Source organism: Corvus kubaryi, unplaced genomic scaffold, assembly GCF_017639235.1.
Source record: "Corvus kubaryi isolate FWS band 111438036 unplaced genomic scaffold, C.kubaryi_AGA036_p1.0 37387, whole genome shotgun sequence".
In the NCBI taxonomy this organism is placed as follows: domain Eukaryota; kingdom Metazoa; phylum Chordata; class Aves; order Passeriformes; family Corvidae; genus Corvus; species Corvus kubaryi.
Window position 1 is genome coordinate 8,633,624 of NW_024581129.1, and position 22,785 is coordinate 8,656,408.

General features: G+C 40.4%; 1 protein-coding gene across 1 annotated transcript in view; it reads right to left on the minus strand.

Annotated features, from left to right (window-relative positions):
• CPPED1 (calcineurin like phosphoesterase domain containing 1) overlaps window positions 1-22,776 on the minus strand; it is a 39,102-nt gene extending 16,326 nt beyond the window's left edge. Inside the window, exons 1-2 of the mRNA XM_042037402.1 lie at window positions 22,663-22,776; window positions 12,325-12,543 (exon numbers count right to left, since the gene is read on the minus strand). Coding sequence (XP_041893336.1) covers window positions 12,325-12,543; window positions 22,663-22,726 — 283 coding nt within the window. The 5' untranslated portion in view covers window positions 22,727-22,776. The remainder of the gene's footprint in view (window positions 1-12,324; window positions 12,544-22,662) is intronic.
• Between the last annotated feature and the right edge of the window lie 9 nt (window positions 22,777-22,785).

The following is a 22,785-nucleotide window of genomic DNA, read 5'->3' on the forward strand; positions in this document are numbered from 1 at the left end:
TCCCACAGAGATAAAGGTGGGAAAAGGTGGAGGAATGTCTCAGGACCCCTTGGTGTAGTGCTGGAGAGGAAGGGCTCAGATGTACCACTGACCCTGAGCTGCACACAATATGTGCCACAAGGAGCCCTCCAGAGGCACCTTCCCCTGACTTTACATCTGAGGTAAGTAACAGGTAAAGAAGATAAAGACAGTGGTAAAGAAGGAAGCCACTTGAAAATTAGTGGTCACTGACACAGCAGAAAAAATATCCTTTTAATCTCTCTCAGGCAGAGAGCTGTAATATTTAATTATTCCAATTATTATGAAGAACATTTCTATTTGATGACATGTATTTCTTTGGCTTAGAGGGAGCTTTGTTGTAGGTGAATAGGGAAATAATATAGCGCCAAAAGGCAGTGCAAAAAAACTATTTGTGAAGTGCCAGGGTAGGTGCAACTGAAATGAATTTCTGTGATGTTTATCCTGGCATCATGTGCAGTGACATTTTTAAATCCCGGGCCACAATTTTCTGCCTTTATGTTAGGTTGTGTAAATAAAGTCTTGCCCTGAGATAAACGACTTCACAAATTAATAGCCCATAAAGGGCAGCATGGCTTTTATGAAAAACATGAAAGTGAGAACTGTTGCTGGTGCAGTTGTGTGCAGTTTTCCACAGCTTCCCAGTCTATCATTTTTGAAAGCTGAGCGATGTGAACAGGAGCATGAAGGTGCAATGCCACCGTGCCTGTTGCATGGCAGCTTTCTGTTGTGTATCACTGCTTGCCTCAACACCTCCGGCGTTGTCCTGCACTGCTTAAAGGAACCAAGACAACCAGCCTTCTTCACACACTGAAAGAGAAGATTTCAAGACAGTATTTTTACAGCATTTTTGCTGAAGCTGGCTTCAGTCAGCAGAATTCACAGATTATTCTGCCAAAGAAATAATCCTTTAGCTACTAATCCTCAATTACAGTTTCCTTTGGTATTCCACAGAAGGGTGCACCTCGCTAAGAACAGGCTGGGTTTAGTCTTTGTAAGGCACCAGCTATGAAAAACAACTAAAAGCATGGTTTCCCCCACACTGTATCTCCGCAATGCTGATGGGAATTTTTGTGTAACACAATCCTTCCCATACAGTAACCTCCACCAACACTGTAACTTTCCTTCCAGAAGTATTCCACATGAAAAATTATCAATAAATAACAACAGCACTGGTTCTTCTACTGATATGAATCAGGAGGGGGAAAGGGGGAGGTTATGATGGCATTATGAGGTGGTATCCCCAGGCATTCCTGGGTTGGTGTTAGAAGTCTAAGTACTCCCCCCAAGGCAGGAGAATCCTTTAGCCCAGACATCTTCAGCCAATTTAGCAATATGCAAAAATGTGGCACAATCATTTCCTGGATTTCTCATTACTTGTTCTCAGTATTTTAATGTATCTTAAGTGTCCCAAACTTAGAGGAGCTACAAACACATTGCTTTTTAACAGAAAGCACAAATTTTCAGTTTGAAGAAGAAAAAAAGAAAAATTAAGTTTTATGCCAGCAACACTCTTGAAAGGCCCTGATATGACAACTGCAATCTGTTTAACATTTAACCCAAGAGACTGACTATCAAAGAACAAGTAAGAGCTAGATTGCAGACAAAAATACTATACAAAATATCAAATAGAAATAGTACCTACATTTGATAAAAGCAAAATAGAAAATGTCAAAACACCACTGATGAAAACAAGATTTAGAAAAACACTGGGCCCATTCCTTCTGTAATTTATGGTATCAGGAGAAGTACTCTGACATCAAAAGACAACTAATTGTTGTTGAAAGCAATCACATGACTGTTTAAAACCAACAACAGACAGATTTGTGTATTTTCCTGGGCCTTACAGAGCATCACAACTGCTTAAATTAAAGAGTCTAATTATTTTGAGTACTTCCTGTTCTTGAGACATTTGTGCTGTTTTGTATGTTTTCATGACCGTCTGCAGTTGCCCTACTCCTCCTGCATGCCATTTCATGGACCTCCTCTAGCACTATTCCCTAAATTTCTAGGGAAGAGGGGGGTCCAAGGCTATACTCAAACATGCTTTTTTTTTAGCTGCACTGGAGGAAATGTAATTTCTACCCCCATCTCTGTGGGAAAGCAGCCTCCTCCTCCTGTCAAACCAGGACTGCCTTTCACCTCTGCTCTTGTCTTGGATACCTGGCTGTTGGCTCCAGATTAACAGGGCTACAAGCAAGATCCTACATTGTCCCTGTCTGCTGACCCCTCCCCAGGGGCAGCCCCACTGGTGCCCTGGTCACTTGGAAGACACCACAGGTCCAAACCCAGTGGTATCATCAACACCACATTGTACCTTCCAGGCTCCTTCTGCAGTTGCATCTGATTGCTATGCACTAACATAAACATAAATCTGAGCTCTAATCTTGACACATCTCAAAATACCAATCCACAGCATCCCGTCAGAGCACGGATGCAGATGGAGCTTCCCTACCCCAGAGCTCTGACACTGCTCCTCACTGTGCCACCCCTCTTCTTTCCTGCCCTTCCCCATCAATATGGGTGACCCCTCTTGACTGCCAGGGTCAAACTCTTCCCTCTACTCATCTGTTTACAATTGATCATCCCATAATAGCAGTGATTCTCTTATGGACCATGAGTAGAATGACACACTACGGTCTCCACATTCTTTTTGTCCTAGGATGCTAAAACATGTGATAATAGACAGGGCACTGCGTAGAAAGGAAAGACCTCTCTGGCCACCGAGTTCAGTCTTACTGGTACTCTTCACCATTTCTTGTTTTAAGCTTAAAAGCTTCCCCTCTGGTGTCTGCTGGAATGAACTAATGCAACACACTGCATCATTCCAAATTATTACATGCAAGAATAAGCGGATTCATTTTAATAAATCCATTATGGTCATGTTCTGAAATAGGTTTTTTGTTTTAGTCTGTGCTGTAATAGCTAAAATGACTCCTCTCTCTTCTTTAGACATATATATTTCTAATCTTCAAATAGCCTAAAGACAACTTTATGATGAACAAAAAATTATGCCATTAAAAATAATGTAAATATGACTATATTCATTGCTGAACAAACTGACTGACTACTCAGTCTAACTTACAAAGAACCTCATTTCATTAGTTCCAGTGAAAAGCAGAATCTGGAATACTCATTTGTCTACAGCTGTAAGTGACTTTTTCAGTAAATTTGAAACAAGTAATAATCTACACTGAGACTCAAAAAGTGATCACATGAAAACTTCCCTGCACGAAACCACAAATTAAATCTATAATATAACTTTGGGCATTAAAACAAGAAGAAATTTTAACTCTAGTTTAAGCTAATAATGAAAAATTATTACATTAAAGCAATGACAAAACCCCAAACTGAACAAGGAAGCCTATTAGGGGATCAACTGCTCCTGGTTTCAGTGCACAACATTAAATATAATGACTGCAAATGCTGACATTTTTCTGAATGCCAGCTACACAGGTGCCCACTTAACAACCTAATTCATGGCATTTACTGCTCCATGTTCTGCTGTGAAAATAAGTATTTGTTGCAGCGGTATAAAGCTGAAAAGATACCTTCCACAAGTATTATCCTTCACTTAAGCTCAACTCTGCTCTTATCCTTACGCATCTCCCAGCAACACAGAGCTGTCACAGCAAGCACAGGCCATCACTGCCTTTGGGTCTGTGCTTCTGACGAAGTCATCACAAACAGGAAAAAACCTCTCAGTGCTACAGTACAAAACCAAACTTGATTAAAAAAACTTAATACAAAGATCTAGTACTTGTACTAGATTTTTAGTACTGATTCTACTACTTGTATCATAAAATATAAGATCTGAGAAAATTGTGTAACTCATTACGTCTCCAAGATTTTAGTATCTAGAGATATCGATCTGCCAATCAGATTTCTAAGTTTAAGTATAGATGTCATCTAAAATACAAATAAATATATACTTGCTGAAGACGAAACTTTTGCTTCTGCCAGCCCAGTGGCTTCTCTGCAACATGACCCTGTCGGGCGTGCATGGAGATCTCTGGTGCTTCCCTACTCTGGGCCGATTAGAGCAAATTTAATTTCACAGTAAGCTGTTTGAGGCTTTGAATGCTCCATTAGGTTTTACTAGAATCAGATAATTACTACAAAATGTTTATTTATGCAACCACAGTGACATTTCTTTAAACAGTTATTATTAGATGTTTAACATATAATGTGCTACTTACTCAAATTCTTAGACATTATTAATTAACATTGGTGTAAGAGTTTGGAGAAGAAAATAGCCAAGAGTCATTTTGGTTTGGATTCCATCCTACCAGGCATATCAGAGTTAGCTTACAATCGCGGAAAAAATGGATGCAGTGAGTTTATTTAAATTAAGCTAGTTTATTGTCAGGAAATTAGGTCACACCTAAGCACTGCCCTATTGATCAGGGAGTGACATATTAATAGACATGTTATCTTGCATTCAAATAAATAGAACTTTCACCTATACTTTGATTCAGTATAAACATTTTAAAGCCTCTGCTTCTGCCTTGCACCTATAAAGTCGATCTGTGTCTTTTCTACTTCATGCTCTATTACAAATCTCCACTGACAAAGATTCAGGAATTTGGATTTAGCTGACAATTTTGCTGAAACTGCAAGCGACACTGGAATACAGCTGCCTCCTCCCCAGCTGTGCCACGCTGCTGGGAGTTAAAAAAATACCTTTTGTTAGTCAAACAAGCAGCCAGTTCAAATGGCAAAAAAAGCAAATATAGTAAAGGTGAAATGCTTACAGCCATTTTTAAAGCTGGAACCATATTTTGAGACACTATTTTTTAACCTGCTCATATGCCTGTTATACAGACAAACCAAACAGCAGCATTCATGCTCTTGCCTTCTAGATGTGAAAGGGAATTTTTTGAGAATTAATACATTTTTAGTTAAAATTAAAACTTTAAAAAATATCTCCTTATGTACTTGCCTCACTTAAGGACTAGGAGAGCAGCATAATTTTATCTGGCCTTTTTTTTTTTTTAAATTAATGATCCTTTGTTTTAGCAAAATTGGTTATTTAATGGTAGTTTAAAAGCAATATTAAAAGCAGTTCACAGATTTTTTTCCTTTATGGAATGGCTTACAAGATCACTGTATATAGCATTAAGAACTTGAATTGGACCTGACATTTCTCTGTAATTTATTCAGTTCACAAATGTATAAATGGCAGCTTGTGCATTTGCATGCAGATTTCAACATTACATTTGTATCCCATCCTGTGTGCAAAATCCACCAGCAGCAGATCTCCAGCTCCCAACACCTCGGTCCCTGCAGTGTGACCACGCCAGTCCCGTGTGACGCAATAAAGCACGAGTGCAGCACTCGCCTTGCCAAGGACAGTGCTCAGCTGGCTGCAAAGTGGCTGAAAATGACAACTCTGTACAGCAAAGGGCTGGGAAATATTTCCTAACAAGGAAGAACACAGATGGGCAAATGACTGTGGACTTTATCAAGCGCAATAAAACTGGACATTTCCTCAATGTTCATTTTTAGTGGATCCCAGACCATAAGACTACCATAAGGTAGGACTTCTTGGGAGGTACAACTTCAGCTCTTACACAAACCAAGTATACACGGACCTTTCTTGACCAGCCCAAGATGGTTTTTTAAGTAAGAGAATTCAGAACATTCACAAACAGATTTTAAACAATAATGCTTTGACTAGGAACATTTGCTATGGTGTGTGCTTTCCTCAATTTAGAAAATTAAGCAAATTAAAGACTTTTTTTCAGAGTTACCCTGTAAGATGTTTGCAATATACACTGAAGCCTATGCCTTAAGATTTAGTGTCTATAAAAACTACACTTTTGGAGGGAGTCACGTTAAGGCACTTCATACTTAACAGAAACAAGGGACAAGTATTTTGGACCATGGCAGTTGCACATCAAATTTGGGCATGGGTAAGAAGTTCACAATAAGTCAGTTAGTGATTCTCCCAGGAGAGAGGATGGCTTCAAATGCTACAGTGATTATAAACAGAAATGAAGCCATACTGCTGTCTGGTCACCGGAACCATCAGCTCTGATGTTGCTCAGCTCTGCAGCTTGTCTATTCTGAACATAAATAACTTCACTCCCCTCTGCGGACGTGTCACAGGGCATAAGAGGGACTAATTGTATAAGAGCCAGTATGCCCATCTCATCTTGTATTCTGATCACCAAATTGTCAAGCAGGAGTCAAATGGAGATGTACTGATTTGAAAACCTGTCACTTAATTGCTGTCTAAATGTGAACTCAGAATCCCAACATTTGGCACCTACTTTTAAAAAGCTTGATGCACATCATTGCCTGTTTTATTATATGAAGAAACACTGCATGGGAGACAGGATAGGATATATAATTTTGAGGAGACATGCAGCCAGTAGTTTTGCTTTTCACATAAAGAACATACTGTTGCCCAAAATTGTAATTAGCTGAACTGAGCTTTATGGAGGAGTTAGGAGCGTTAGCGGAACGTGCGAATTCGCAGGGGAAAACGCAAAGCAGTGATGCACACACACACAGAGATGCACACACACACAGAGATACACACAGAGATACACAGAGCACAGCATGCAGGCAGGGGGAGCTGGCTGGCACCAGAGAATGTCCCAGAAGAGCTGGGGCCCCTGGAAGCAGCAGGACAGCCACAAATCCCAGCTGTAGGCAGGGGCCCTCAGTGCTTGAAGCAGAGAAAGCAGGCAGAGAGAAAGAAGAAGGACACCAGGGCAGGGAGAGCACTTGCATCTCCTGCAGTCTCACAGTGATTCTGTCAGTGACAATTCTTTCCCAAATTCATGACTCTGCTTTTTACAGGATGCCAGACATCAAAGGTAAGTCTGTACCTTTCAGCACCCCAAGCTGCTGCAGCTCTGGGGCCTTGCATGGCCGCCTGGCTGCTTTTTCCCCCCATTACACAAAGTAATCTTCTGGCAGCTCTCAAGGCTGCAGTGCTTCAATGACCACGAACACACCAGCAATGAGCTGTGTATAGCTTGGGCACCTCTGTTTTCAGCTGTTCTATTGTCAGGGCCTTTTCTGTCACCTCCTGTTTAAACTATTCACAGTAACAACACATGCCTGGGCTCACAGCCTGAAACACACATTAGATGGCACAGCAAAAACATAAAAATATGTAACAGACACAATCCTGGAAGATTTTACAATCCAAGTATGGCCCAACAAAGAGCGTGAGAGACACAGACAGCAAGCACATCAAGAAACAGTAAGAAAACATTATTAAATATGACTGCAGCTCTGTAAAGCTGATTGAAACAATCAGATGTTTTAGCTTGTTCCATTTAGAAAAGATACATTTATAAAAGCAAAAATGCTGAAACATGTTATAAGTAATGATTTGAAACCCCTTGATAAAAAAATTTAACAATATAAAACAAAGGTAGAAAAAAAAATAGAAATATGTCACTACTTGGATTGAATTGACAGGAAAGGCTGATGTGAGATTAGAGAGCACTGCATGACCTGGGTAGGGAATGTGTATATTAGAGATTATTATACCTTCACATTAACTAAAGGAATTAGTGCAAGTGTTCACAGTGTATTTCAAGTACCATAATAGTCAATTCCAGTGATTTTGATTTCTTGTAATTTACATATACACACAAATGAATTTAAAACTGCAAGCATAAACATTACTTGCTCACTGATCCATTAGCACACTGCTAACAGATCAAGTTTAATCAAGTTTTAGCAGGTTTTTTGTGATTGTACACATTATAAGACAAGTCTCATTTCATTTAGTCTCTAAACAGTTACATTTTATTACAGTCAGGGCTAGGTAAGTTTGCAAGAGACTTGCTGCCTTACTTGCTCTTCTACCATGTAGCCAGAACAATGAATGAAAAATAATTAAACACCTGGTCTAAATACATCACATAAATAACTTTCCTGGCTAGAACTATCAAGTTACTGACAGCAGTAGTGTCATTAAAAAAAATGCAGTTAAACAATTTCCCCTGAAGGAATTCAGCCACTTAAAAATAACTGCTGGGTTCTCAGCTTCACAGTCTGTGTTTCTTAGTGGCTTCAGCAGGGTGACCTTGGCTGCCAACAGTTGAATTCTCTGCTGCTGTAACAAAAGGTGTTGAAATGCTGACACTGTTTCCTGGACACCAATCTGCACTCCAGGTATGGGATGGAGAAGGAAGCACAATGTTCATGTTAAACTGGAACAGGAAGGGCAGACAAGAAAGAAGGTGAGGGAGTTTGCCCCATGTTTGGAGGGCACTATTCTGTGGAACAGACACCAGCCCCATTGAACCTGAGTTAGGATCAGGGAAGAGCTCAGCCACTAAAGGTGGGATTTTGCTACAGACCACCCAAAAAGGGCAAAAGAATGGATTAATTCTCCTATGAGCAACTTGCCCTAGCTCTTATGGAATACTAACCTCCCTGACACCTGCTGACAGCAATCCAGGAGATCTGGAACCCAGGAGGCAGTCTGCGACAATCCCTTGACACAGACAGGCCAACCAGGGCCTGCTCTCCTGGTCCTACTACTCACAAACACAGGAGTGCTGGGGGACATGTTAATCCTGGCAGCCTTGGCTGTAGCAGTCTCCAAGGTGGAGTTCAAGATCCCAAGGGGAGTAGGAAAGGCAGAGAGCACATCTGGGGCCTCAGGACAGCAGACTGGCTTATTCAGGGATCAGCCACACGATCCTGTGTGAGGCTGTTCTGAAAGGTGAAGAGTTCGAGAGAGTTGACAAGTCTTCAAAGACAAGCTCCTCCTAACTCAAGAATGGTCCTTCTGGATACTCAGGGAAGGCAGGGGGAGAGAGAAAAATGTAGACTATAACAAGAATGATCTGGCTAAATGAAGAACTCATGCCTGAGAACCAATGAAAAAAGGACATTAAAGGGAGTTGAAACCAAAGACATACTTGAAAGGAAGAGTACTGAAAAAGTACCTGGGTATGCAGGGCTGCTGTCAGGAAAAGCGCTCTGAGGGCTGAAACTAGCAAAGGGCAGCAAAAGCTTCTACTGCTACTTTAGCAATAAAATAATAAAGAAAATACAGCCCACTGCTGCGTGAGGCAGTGACAAGCCACAGGTACTCAGAGCTTCCTTTGCCTGCCAGCACTGAAATGTTCTCCCAGAGCTAAAGGAGCAGAGGAAACGCTGGTGACAGAGCAAGTATCTCCTGGAAAGTTTCAAGCCAAGCCATCCTGTGGGACTGATGAATCCAAGAGTACTGAGAGTGCTGACTGATGTCACTGTGAGGCACTGCTCTATAATCATCAAAGGGCTGTGGAGCTGAGATGTTGCAGTCCGGATGAGTGGAGAACAAGATGGGTGAGGAACTGGCCATTGGACTGGAACAGGACTGTTGGGCTCGGAGTGTATTAGTAATGGAACAATATGGGAAGCTTTCATAAAACAAAGCAGAAGGTTCCAACTTGATATGAGAAAAATAACACTTTTAGAAATAGATTTCCAGAGTTTTAGAAAAATGCAGTGAAATAAACACATTATCTGATCAACAATATTTTACAGATTACCATTTTTGTCATGCTAAATTATATTATACTTGATGCACAAATTATATTATACTAAATGCCTTCAGAAGGAAGTCCTTCACTGTCATGGTGTAGTCAAGCGTAAGCATCTATTTCATAGAAATTGTATTCAGTGACATAGCTGCACTATAAGGTATTGCTTGAAATTCCTGATGTGATTGTACCACAATATTAGTGTTACCAAGAATAGATATCCTATTCTTGATTATGTAATCAAGAAAAACTTCTGGAAATAATATTCAGAGTACAAACTACTTTTAATCAGCAGCTAAATACCAAGGTATGATTACTTCGTTGCTCTAATGACATCTGTAATGGATTCCAAGTGCTGTGCCTGATTGCTTCCCAGCTGATCAGGATTCTGTTCATCACTTCTAGCTGCTGGAATTCTAAGATTTCTTGGAGTTCCTCTGCAAAAGGCTTCAACACTGGTTAAGCTAAATGACTACAGTATGTGCTTTAAAACAGCCCATCAAAAACTTTACTGTCCATGATAAAATGTTTTAAGAGAAGAGAGGAAGATCTGTGTTGCCCACTCCCTTTTTACTGACAGGCATTGATTAAAAAGCTGTCCTTCTAGGCAACTAATCCAAGACTGTTAAGCCACAGGTATCTGCACCACAGAGCAATTCACTGTTTGCTCTGTCATCCGTTTAGACAGAAAGAAAAAGGGCTGTAAAATTGTACTTTTATGTACAACTTAATGGTTAAATTGTACTTGTATGTTTATCAACACATGGCAGAGCAAGCCATTTGTATAAACACAAAGGCAATAATGAAGTAAGTAATTGTTCCAGCTAAATATTCTACAATTCCTTTTAATAGTGCATTTCCTGAACCACTTTATAGAACTACATGATAACACAGGCTTGAAAACTATTAACATAATTTCAATCAACAAGAAATTATTAGAGAAGTTAAAATATGGTAGCTCAAGTGAGGTAATCATAGAATCATTTAGCCTGGAAAAGACCCTTAAGTTTACTGAGTAATGAACTGCTCTTTCTTTCAATTTCTTGGAAATTGCGCAAGGCAGCTTCAAATATTTATACAAGGCACAGCACATCTATCACACAATGTAGGTGATCTCACCAGTACAATCCACTCCGTTTCTTTCACAAGTGTGTTAGCAAAATGAATAATGCTAATGTTTTGCAAAGCCCTGACAGGTTTGTATTTAAAACATTACCAAGTCTGAGACATACACTGGCAAAAGGGACAATAATGACTACAGAGAACCACCGCTAGAAAAAAAAACCCAACCAAATACAAAAAGTGCCACACAAGACTTATTTACTGCATCCAGCCATTGAGTGCCCAGTGCAAGTCAGAAGATTTGCTGGCTCTTTAGTTCACACTTTAGCTCTGCCAACAGAGAACCCTTAGAATAAAGTTGTTTCAAGTCAAAAGATACAAAACTACTCAGAACTTCGACCTGTTTTATGTGTATTTGAGAAATATCTAGGTAAAATAAAACTAACTCAGCTTCCTGGATTACTTAAATTTTTTGAGTGAAAGATCCTTTTCAATAGGATGTATAACACCCATTAATTGTCTTGAATTTTCTTCCTCTTACAAGGGATACTGAAACCAAAATATTTGGAATGCCTACACAAATTAAAAGTCCTAATCAAAATATTTATTAAAACTCTGCTATAGGAAGGACAGATGATTCCCAAATAATGGAAGCGCAGAAGCCAATAAAACTGCATCATGGCATACTTTATGATCAAGCTACTGAGGTGTTACACAGTAGATTCAAACAAGCTTAAATCTGTTGGTTTTTACACTTTCCCACTCTTTCAGTAAAACTGTGTTCTGATCAAAAGAAAGCCTATAAATACTGTCAATCAATTTGACAGCTAAAGTCTTAAAATTAACATTGTGGGACACTGAAGGAATTAGGGAAAGGTCTCCAACGTCCTCAAACCCCTGCTGTGTGAGCAAGGGCTGGGAAGCAGCTCCTCAGGTGCAGGTGGCGTGTGAAGCAGAGTGGAGCACAAGACACAGGATGTTTTCAGGCTCCCTGGGTGGATTGTGGTGCTGGCAGTGAGCAGTCAGGGCTGTCTGCAGCTCTGCTGCTTATCAGGGCTAACAAATGTGAGACACTGTGCTTAGATCCGCTTTCCAGACCACTTGTATGCAGGTAACACCACTTACTTCACTTCCAAGAGAAGTACTTATCTTTCTTGTAACTCACCTTTCTGGATGGTTTGTTGTTCTTCCTCTCAGTGTACACAGAAACACACTGAGCTCAGAGTCCCACAGCCACAGGACAGAATTGCTAAAGCTTGAACTCGCTTACCTTTAGCATTTTAAAAACTTAAATATTTGAATTTATTAAGCACTAGAAAGCTAGAGAATTTTCTGAGCTTTACTCACTTTAGGTACTCAAAAAGCCGTATCTATTTTTTGCTATCTTCTTGGCATTATTTTTCCCCAATGGCTAGAGCCCTTCTTTGCCATCTCAAAGCAATTTGTTTAGGAGAAAGACTTTTATTTCAAAGAAAATTTCCTACTGAAAAGAAAGCAATTAACTAATGAGAGTACAGCCTTAAGATGAATGCTACAGGAAGTCAGATGAAGAAATCAGAATAATATCTCAAGAATCATCTACAAATCACACTTTTTTCCCCCCAAAACAGGAACTAATACTAATGATACTTATGAAAGACTATTCTGAAGTAAAGTCAAGTAAATTAGCCTGACTGCCAATCTGAAATATAAAAAAAAAAGAGTTACTACCTCAATTTGGCAATTTTAATTGCTTTACCTGGCATTCCATGGACAAGGTCCCCACACAGCACAAAGAACTTGGGTTTAGGGTTTAGTTTGTTAACAGCTTGCACTGCTTGCTCTGCTAATTTAATCTCCTCTCCCCATTCATCATCTCCATTATTAGTGTCTCCATGTGTCCAAGCTTTCATCAGTCCAAACTGAGGATCTGCTCCCTGGATGAAGTAGAAGGGCCCCTTCCATTGGTACTCAGCATCTAAGAAGACAAAAGAGGAAAAAAAAACCCAGTAGAGACACTTAAAAGAGAATGAAAGCTTCCACGCATCATTAAATTGATTGTTCTTCACCTCAGTAGGTTGATGCTGCTTTAACGTAAGTACAGAATTCTGTACTCATTCATACAGGACAAATATAAAGGCATAAGTACAAAATTTTCCTCTAATGTGTAGTTGTAATAAATGAAAGTATATTAATCTAATTATGTGACATAGTAATTACAGACTGATTAGAGGAAAAGTATGTGAAGAACTCAGCAAATAGTGCTGGAAATTACAAGACTACAACACAGCACAAGTGTGTAACATTAGATTTCAGTTGATTCTTTTAAGACTCCAATTATTGCTTCTTTAATTAACAAGTTAAAACATACACAAGTTTCACATTTTATGGTTCCAGTAGACTTTTTCTTTTCATATTAAGGAGTTATATGCTTTTTGGTGTTATCGTTTTAGAGAAAAGTTGGATGTAGCACATTCAGTTAGAACTGAAGCCACTCAACAGGACCAAGGTCAGCAAACACTAAACCCAGCAACACCAGAATTAGCAGCAACAATGAAAATCCAAATTTATTGCTGCCACAATTGCTCCCAAGACCTATGACAGAAAGGTGAGAACTCAGAAACAAATTTCCATTGGTAGAGTCACTGTAGGCAGAGAGTGTGACAGAAACTGTGCTGCTACCATTTTACATATACTTCTTTCTCCAATATTGTATTACCAAGTACAACAAACAAAGGGTGATATATGTAAGACTATATATATACATTTGGAAGAAATGTATATATGTATATACATATATACATTTGGAAGAAAAAAATCTCAACACTGGGCAAATAAAATAACAGCTGGCTACAAATTTAAAACAGAAATGGGTAGCCTGTTTCCTAGACTTATGTCCCAAGCTGGAATTGAAGTACAAACATGAGTATGCTGTGGTTGCTCCAGCTGTCTATATGCATTCATTTGCAACCTGAATATTTCAGTTTTGACAGCTGTATTTGGCTTAATACTGTTACTGTCATTGGAGGTATTTTAAACAGAATTTAAGCTGTTAAAAACTCACTGACTACATCCATCTATAGTTGACTCGAAAAAGAAAAGATACAGCAAATTATTTAAAATTAAAATATAATCCACAAATATACTCTCATATCATGTCAGTCTAATCTGAAATTCATTTTGAGGCAAAACTGGTCTTCCAGTAACAGTAGAGAAGTAGCATGTCCATCACATGGATGTACTTTTGACTTCCTTCCACAAGCTCCAGAACTGGAGCTTCACACTTGGCAAAAAGGGGAGTGTGTTTCTTTCAAGGAAGGTTAGAAAACAGAGCTCAGAATTCATCTCTTGCACCATGGATATGGATAGACTGGAGTGAGGGATAAGGAATGTAGGCAACTCCCAAAAGCTGCTTGTAATTGTCATCTGTTGCTATGGCATCAGATCATTTTGCCAAATGAAAGCTTCTGCACTTTAGTTAAACTAACATTTCATTTCTAAACAAAATTATTTATATACCAGCACTGACTTATTCTAAATAATAATCACGTATTTTATAGGCAGAAACTTCTAGCCACTCATCGGCTTTTAATTCTGAAAAAAAATTTACTCTTCCAGTTACACAACTGTTCAGGGAAGTGAAATGATCCATCTATCCATGAGTTTGCAGTAGAAACCTTATGGAACTAGTTGAATGCCACAAAGTAATTTAGGTTTTTCTTTTATGACTTCCATGAAAAAATACAACTGCCATAAAAGCAGCTTGCATGATGCAGCAAAGGCACTGTTTGTGCAACTTACAGTTTTTATAAGTGGAAAGCTATAGGAACAATATCAGTCAAGGAAGCTTGCATCAGAAACCCTTTATGACCTCTACAAAACAAAACTGTAAAAAGGGAAATTCTGAAACAGGAACTTGGTTTGGAGGAGTGGCACAATTTATTCATTAAATGGGGAAAAAAGATCAAATCTTTGAACAATATGGCAGGACTTCTAACACCTGCCCTTTTTCCAGCAACTTTATAGACAGTACTGATAAATCAACGCTGAGCAAAATATACTTGTTTTGTATTGTTTAATCCGAAGCTAGTATTTTTACCATAGTAACCTAAGTAAAACGTATTTACATTTATTTATTTTTATAGAAACTACTTTAACAAAAGAGCTAGCAGTTGTTTTTAAAGACTGTGTTTCAAGTATGGACAGACTGTGTTACCCTTTCAGAGCCCCAGGAATGGTGAGTGGTGGCCATAGGCAGCTGGAGCACCTGGAGCAGTCCTGGCTGGTTGGCACAGGCAGCAGGGCTGAACCAGGTCCCAGGGAACAGGGAGCTTTATATAATACTTGAACATAGAAAGATCTGGCAAGCAGACAATGCACTGTCGGGGAGCAGGCAGAGCTGATGCAGAACTGGTGGGAAAGCCAGACTAGGGGTTATTCTAATACATGTTTCATGGATATTTTATTTTCCTTACTTATATTCATGCCAATACAGGAACTCTCTAGGTTTTAAGTACCTGAATGTTTCTAAGACTGTGCACAGATGCTCTGGTTTGAGTGGGTGAGTGATGGTCATGTGAGGCAGAGAGAGAGACTGATAAGATGAATTTCAAAAGAGAAGTTCAGTACACAGACAGAATCAAGAAATGGCAGAAGAAAGGAGAAACAGAAGATGCAGGGGTGGAGGTGGTGAAGAGTGGGGAGAAAAGGAAGGAGATAGGAGGTGAAAAAAGAAAGGAACTGAAAATGATGCAAAGGTATATGCTATATTCTCCTTTAGGAAAGAAAAAGATAAAATGAAGAAAGTGAAGCAGGGACATCAGAAGAGAGCCAGGAATCAGGGCTACATAAATAACATTTACTTAAAATGTTAGTTTAATTAACTGGTTTTAGTCAAATAATTCAGTCAATAGCTGTTTCTGTGGTATTCAATAACTCATCAAATAGCTACAAAAGTAACAGTAAGGTTGAATAAATATTTTCTACCTTTGTCTTGTTATTTGATAACTCCAACCAAAAACACTAAAAACAAATAATCCTAGTACTTAAACCAAATTCCATTAGCTTATTACTTATCAATTGGTATTCACTGATTTTGTTTCCCATGAAACAAAAGTATATGGGAACAAAATAATGCAAGGACACTGTTTAAACTTACAACTTAACTTTTTCTTTAAAATCAGGGATGTGCTTTAATTACTATAAAGTATTATAAATATAAAAACTGAGTCTCATGATGAGAGTTGTATTAATACAACACCACGAGTGCAAACTTGCACCTGGCACCAATCTTAAGCCTGTTCTGAATTCAGCTGATCCAGGAGGTACTCTAAAGTGCCCTCACTGGTCTGTCTTCAGAGTTGTTTTTGCAAGTTTTTCCTTATCTGTGTAAGCCATAACACCAGTCCAGCTAAAGTTTCAAGTGTTGCTACTAGTGCAATTTCACTAATTCTGCTGAAAACCACAGGACTAGGCCTGCACGAATGCTCTTCCAACAAACCAATATGGTAAGAGGGTAGCAACGAGAAACAGATAGGAAAAGCATCTTCCACTACCACAGATGGATGCATAAGTCTCCTGCCTTACAATTAAATGGTTTCTCAATGGACCCTGTTCAGATCATTATTCTATACCCTCCTTTTCTCCCTCACCAGCTGCTTGTTGGCAACCACAAAACAGGTACAGTGGCTGTGCAAACGAACCCTGTCTGCCCCGTAAGACAGGCACCACAAACCCCTGTTTGAACCCTTTGGTCTTTGCACTGGATCTCAAGAACAGTGCTCAGCAAAATCATTCTGCTCCCATGCTGGGGGTCTGCCAAAGTCTGGCAGAGGGGAACTAACAAACACCACTGGGCACAAGTGGTGGGAGGGCCAACAGCTGCTTTTGCAGCAATCCCCTGGTCATGATCCAGGTCCCAGATGCTACTTCATAAGGTTTCAATTAAATAACATGTACAATGGCTATCATCCCTTCAAATGTAGCAAATGACTTCTGTGGGAACAACAATAAAAGCATCCTTCTCACTAGGAGCTTCAATTTTCAAGCCTTTAGATGAGCTATGTAGTTGTATCAGACGAAGTGCATGCTAGGTAAAGCAACAGAACATTAGGATTCAATTAATAATTTTTTCTGCCTTCTCCCATCACAAAATCGAATGAAGCTGAGAATGCCCGAAAACTGGCTCTTCATCCCTATAGACATTGAAGCTGTTTGTAACTTTCAGAATTTACCGTAACAAAAAGAAAACACAATTGCAGAACAAAGTTGACAGACTTCTCCAATAACTGACGTACATGCAGTTTCCATTTCTGAAGGACAAACTATGTCTGTGGAGCTGCTTTTACACACCAAGCAACAGAAAACTATTTCAAATCAGTATTGCTTCCAGATCTCCTTAAAAGCACAGCTGATCGCCACAGAAGAAGTCCAACTTCTGAACATGTTGTTATGCCTCAGTTTCAATACCTTCCTACTCTTTTTCTGCTCCCATGCATATCAAAGTCCAGATAGAGGATCAATGCAATGTATTTTTAGCAGCATTGGCTGAAAAATGGTGCCAGCTTCTAATTTTATCTAAGGATTAATTCTGTGAAGGACCGAAGTAGTCAGCAGCAATTCACCAGAGAAAACCTCAGCCATGTATTGTGATCACAGGCAAAAAGACACCTCAAGGACTTAGGTGGGATTTCAGCCGAATATCCCAACTTCTAAAGGACAATAGCTAATGTCTTGCTGTGCCTTTATTTCTCCCCGTTTTTCTTTTCCTAGTTTCTCCTTTCTTTTCTTTCCCCATCTCCAAGGACCACAAACACACATCTATTGAGATTGCTCAAAAAAACCACTGGCCTCTGTCAGGCCTGTGGTACGGGTGGGATTTCCAGTATTTCCGTGGTGGGATTTTTTGTAAGTACACTGATTGGGTTCAACAGTATATTGGTGTTTTTCTTCCTCTACACTCTGCAGCATTTAATGGAAACAATTTAGTTATGGAAAGTTACTCCTGTCCATAGTCCCTCTTTAGACACTACTGTGTCAGAGGAGTTTGGACATGGACACATCTCCAAGTGCCTGCTCAGTCCACCATGGGCAGTAACAAACACAAAAATGCCCTCATTGTCACATTGGGTTTGACAGGAGAATCCATATCACTTCTCTGAAAATCAGAGCACAGCAGAAATAGGAACATGGTTCCCTGCCCTGAGTTATCTTTGCCTACAAAGTGTGCCTGTGACTTCTTCTGGGTGAAAGTGAAAGGGAAGCACAACCTTGGTTGTGCTTCCAAAGAAGCTCTATGCAGGAAGGAAAATGGAATCTCTTAAGTGCAGTCAGTATGTATACATCATAGACAACACAAACAGCAACAATTTGTTTTCATTACTCTCAGTCCTGAAATAGCTTCAAAACCAATAAAGGAATTGCACTACATTCTTAATAATTCTTTGTTATATATTAAAATATTATCAATAGATACAGCTTGGAAAACTCATTATTTCTGTATGTCTAAATACAAAAGATTTCAGTCTGAAGAAATGTGCATTTCTTTCAGCTCCTTTTCCATGTGTACCCAAGAGTCTACCAAAGATATGACTACTGAAGGTTCTGCTGAATGACCAAGGCAACCCGCCATGAAAGGTGCAATTTTATGTGCCAGGGGAAAAACCCCTTCAAAACAGGTATCAAAATACATTTTCAGAGAGAAAATAAAACCTTTTAAAGAGTAATTATTCCAGAATTATGTACTACAGAAATACTGTCAGTAGAAACACTAAATGACAGAATATGGTTTCTCAAATAAATGAGACAGTGCTACTGTTTTCAAAAGACATACTTCTAAACTTCTTAGATAACTATCAAGGTAAGAAATGCCCCCTCAGACACAGTTTATTTGTACTGAGGGCTACAGAATCTAAATTCTAGTCATGCCTTATGCCCACCCCCAAATTTAACATGTAAACTCATTACAAAAACTTTACAGCCCAGAACTGTAGGTGTGAAGGGGGGTGGTTTGCATAATGACAAGGTGAAGTCACAGAAAGTTTCTCAAAACCCACGTAAAAATTTCCCTAATTCATATGAGAGTTGGAGACAGTATTGGGAATGGAATATGCAAACTGGGAAGCAGTTCTGATCAGTGCTCAAAAATATTACTGTTGAAGAGCTCTAGAACAGTAATCATAATGTGCCAAGATCCAACACTCCTCTGAAAGCAAGAAATCAACTGCGGTTGTATTTAATTTCAAAGGGAGGCGAATTATATATAATTATGATGCTTTTAAAAAGTGCAAAAATCCTTGAAGGCAGCACGAAAACTATTCAAAGACACTATCCCAGAGGCTCAGACCATATGCACAGCATTTACTAAGAACTTCAGAAAGATCAGAAAGAATCCAGATTGTCTAAACTACTTAAGTAACAGCCATAAGGAGGCTAGTAAGAGCAGGACAGCATCCTTTGAGAAGCTAAAGCATCCAAATAAAAAGAACAGGAAAGATTTTATACACTGGATGGTTAGATACTAAAGTCCAAGAAGTCAAGCTAAAAAAAGTTAAGAACTGGAAACAGCATAAATCTGACAACTAAAAAAGCACTTTGTAGGGGAATTAGGAGCAGGTAGCCCACCAGATGCTCACTAGGGTTAACAGATGTTCCAGACATGCAAGATGCATCCAAAAATAAAGGCTGAAAAGAAGAAAAATAAGGTACATTTTTGCATCTACAGGTATTGTGAGGGAACTTGTGAAGATCTAATGTGAGAATTCTTCCTGACAGCACATCAGATCTGTCTCAAAGCAAAATACCAGTAGATGATTCAACAAATAGACATAGCACTAAAAAACCACTCAGGTGGTTTAGTGCTATGTGGTGGGATTCTATGGATGCAATTAGGTGGCATCCATAGAACTCCTCAAAAGTGAAAACCAGTGAACCCCTGGGGAGTTACTTCATCCTTAAAACTGCCCTTGCTCCAAAGGAACACGGAGGTGGTCACTATTACACCAACATTTAAAAGGGTTTCCTGAGCTGACTGCAAAAGTAGCATCTGTACAGACAAGTGATGGAAATGCTAACCAAGACAGCAGCCACTGTGTTTACTGATTCTTCAGAAAGAGTAATCAACAGCTTTTACAGGGACAAGGGAAATCCACTTGATCCCATCTCCAAGACACATCTAACAGTTACTTGCCAAAGATTCTTAATGAAGCCAAGCTGTCTGGAAATATGAAAGGAAGTCCTTGTATGCACAGAAAACTAGTAAGAGAAACAGAAATGGACAAGACACACAGGCCCCCCCTGGATCTGCACTGGGACCTATATACTGTTCAACAAACTCAAAACAATCTGTCACAGCAACTGAACAGAGAGGAAGTGGAATTTGCTAAAATTAAGCCATTTGGCAGCATGAGAATCAGGCCTGGTTGTGAAGAACTGAGGAGAGACTTCCTATTCAGGGACTGTTCAAAAAAGGATGAACTTCATGCAAAAAAGTACAGGATAGTGCACATGGGTAAAACACCACCAACTTCATGTGAGTTCTAGCAAGTACTACCAAGAAGTCACCTCGACATTCAAAAATAGCAAAAAGATCAGAGATTGGAAAGGAATAGAGAACAGAGCAAAATGAAAATATGAGAAACAACTGAATAAACTTTGAGAATATGTAAAAGATTGGTGAGGGAGGCATGACAGAGAAACGTAAAATCACACATGGAACTGAGATTGTGAGGATGCAATACTGGTGATTCGCCTGTACCAGACAAAGGTTTTGGAACCATGAACTAAAACTAGCAAAAGACAGGTTCAAACAGACACTTCTCAACCAGTTAAACTGACAGGAGTATCACTTGTTTAGTTACTTGAAAAAAGTGTTCTACCACTTTCACAGAAATTCTTTGCACAGCATGCTACTGACATACTTGGGACCAAAAAAAATATATATAATAAACCAAAACAAAATAACCCCCTGACTTCTGGAGAGAAGTGGTGAAGACAGCACTCACCCAAACATATGGTCCTGTTTCTTCACTAAAATACAAATAGAAGGAGTAGACAGCTGAAGCAAAATTTCACATGAGTAGAAAAGGGAGATAATTGATTTTAAAAAGTAAAGCCAAAGCATATAAAGGCCTCTTGCCAATAAGGTAGGGTATTTATACACTGTTTACTACTGTGCCTCATTGATTATATGGATAATTTCAATCCCTCACCTCCAGATTCTCATTCACATGCTCCATACCAAGGGCAGATTACAGCAGGTTACAGGTAAAACCTCCTCATTAAGCAAAAAGCAGACTGAACAAATTACTGTTAGGGGAGAGGGTGTGGAAGAGGGACTTTGCAGAAAGGGTAGTAAGAAAAAAAAGGAAATTTAGTTCTCAATAGTGGCTTTCAAATTTTAAAAAGAAACAGTGTGACAAGCCATAGCAGTGGCAGTAAATGCTTTATGTGGATACATGTTTAACAGGAGTGAAACCCCAAGACTGAGGAAAGCAACAAAACACAGAGAACTGATGTTCATCTTACACTGCATGAACATTTGCCTCAGTTTTAACAGCCCTTGGTTCTCTTTTCCCCCAATTATTCAGTTATTAAAATGTTGTGTTGCACTTTAGCCTCTTGAGAAAAGGCCAAGTAAATTATTTACAAAAAGTATTGCACCCGAAGATGGTAGCTGGACTATGATAGCCTAACGAATCCTGAACAAGATTAAAAACAACCAACTGGTAGAAAAGTCTTAATTAATATTTAAAGAACTCCAAACAAGGACACTTCAGGAGAAAGAAGCACACCTGGAAAACAGATTCCCAAATGCCATGTTTAAGTAAATGTTCAAGAAGTACTTAGATAAAGCTTTTATTCAGAAAATTTTACACTGCTGTTGAACACTCTTTTTGTCAAAATTTCACTATACAGTTGATGTAACTAGATGGCTTGTCTGCCATCTGTCCCCTCAGCAAATGCTAGGCATTCTGTTCCAAACCAACCAAACCTTCTGCAATTAATAGGTTGCCAGAATGACTGTATACATATACTTCACATGCTCTGAGTTGGTGATTTTTCTTTATTTGGCAACAAGCAAAGCCAAATATTTCCAGTGCAACCCAAGAAAAGACCACAGAATTGCTGGGACTTAATAGCCTTGCTGACCTCACCAAACCAATACAATTTGAAATTCATAAATACAGATAAATAAAAGACCTTCCACGCGTGGCCACAGGAAATGATTTCTTAACACAGAGCTCACTGTGCTGCTGAACACCCTCAGCACACTGTAGAACCTTCATCCTTGGAGGAATTTTACAAACAGGTGCATACACTGAGATGTTCAACGCGTTCAATACGCTCCTCTGTGTCCAGCCACTGGCAAAAACCAGCAGTCACAGGCGGCCGCCGCCTTCGCTTTGGCCTCGTTCCCTTACCCACCTGGCAGGTGTGGAAGCACGTCCGCCTTGCCTGGCTGCAGCCCAGGGTTTGCAGTGCTGCTTCTGCACAGCGGGGCAGGGCCAGGGGAGCACCTGCATTGCTGACCCTCACCCTGAGCGAGGCTGAGCACCCCAGGGAAAGCAGCATCCTACCTACTTGTGAACCACCCTACGGCTGCCTTTCGTTTGAGCACCATGAACAGTGACCCAGCGGTAACCTGTTAGGTCACCCTACAGGTACCAACACAGGACAGCACAGTGCTGGCGCCAACAGTTTCACAGGCTATGGACACCAGGTTCAGCAGCACGGACAAGCATTTTAAAACGAATCCAGTGTTGGACACTGCTGGCATCTTTATGGGAGCCCGAGCGTGGGGATAAACTTGGGTGGCTCCGGGCGCGCCCCGGCACAGCGCAGGCAGCGGGGCGGCCACAGCCCCGCACCCGTCCGCGCTGCGGCCGCCCAGTGCCTCCAGAGCCCCGCTCCCCACCACGGGCTCCCCGCCGCCAGCAGACGGCCCAGGCCCCGGCACTCCACGCCTCCCCCTCCCCGGCAGCAGCTCCTCCCGCCGCCGGGGAAGCCCCGGGCCTCCCTCCGGACGCCCCTCCCGCCCGGCAGCGCGGCGGGGAAGAGCCCGCAGGCGATGGCGCGGCTCGGCCAGCGCCCCCCGTACCTGGGCGGAAGGCGGTCAGAGTCCTGCCGCGAGCTCTCAGGAACACATTCCCCGCCGCCGCCATCGTCCCGGCCCGCGCGGCCGCTGCCACCGCCGGGCCCGGCCGCCGAGGGGGCGGCACCG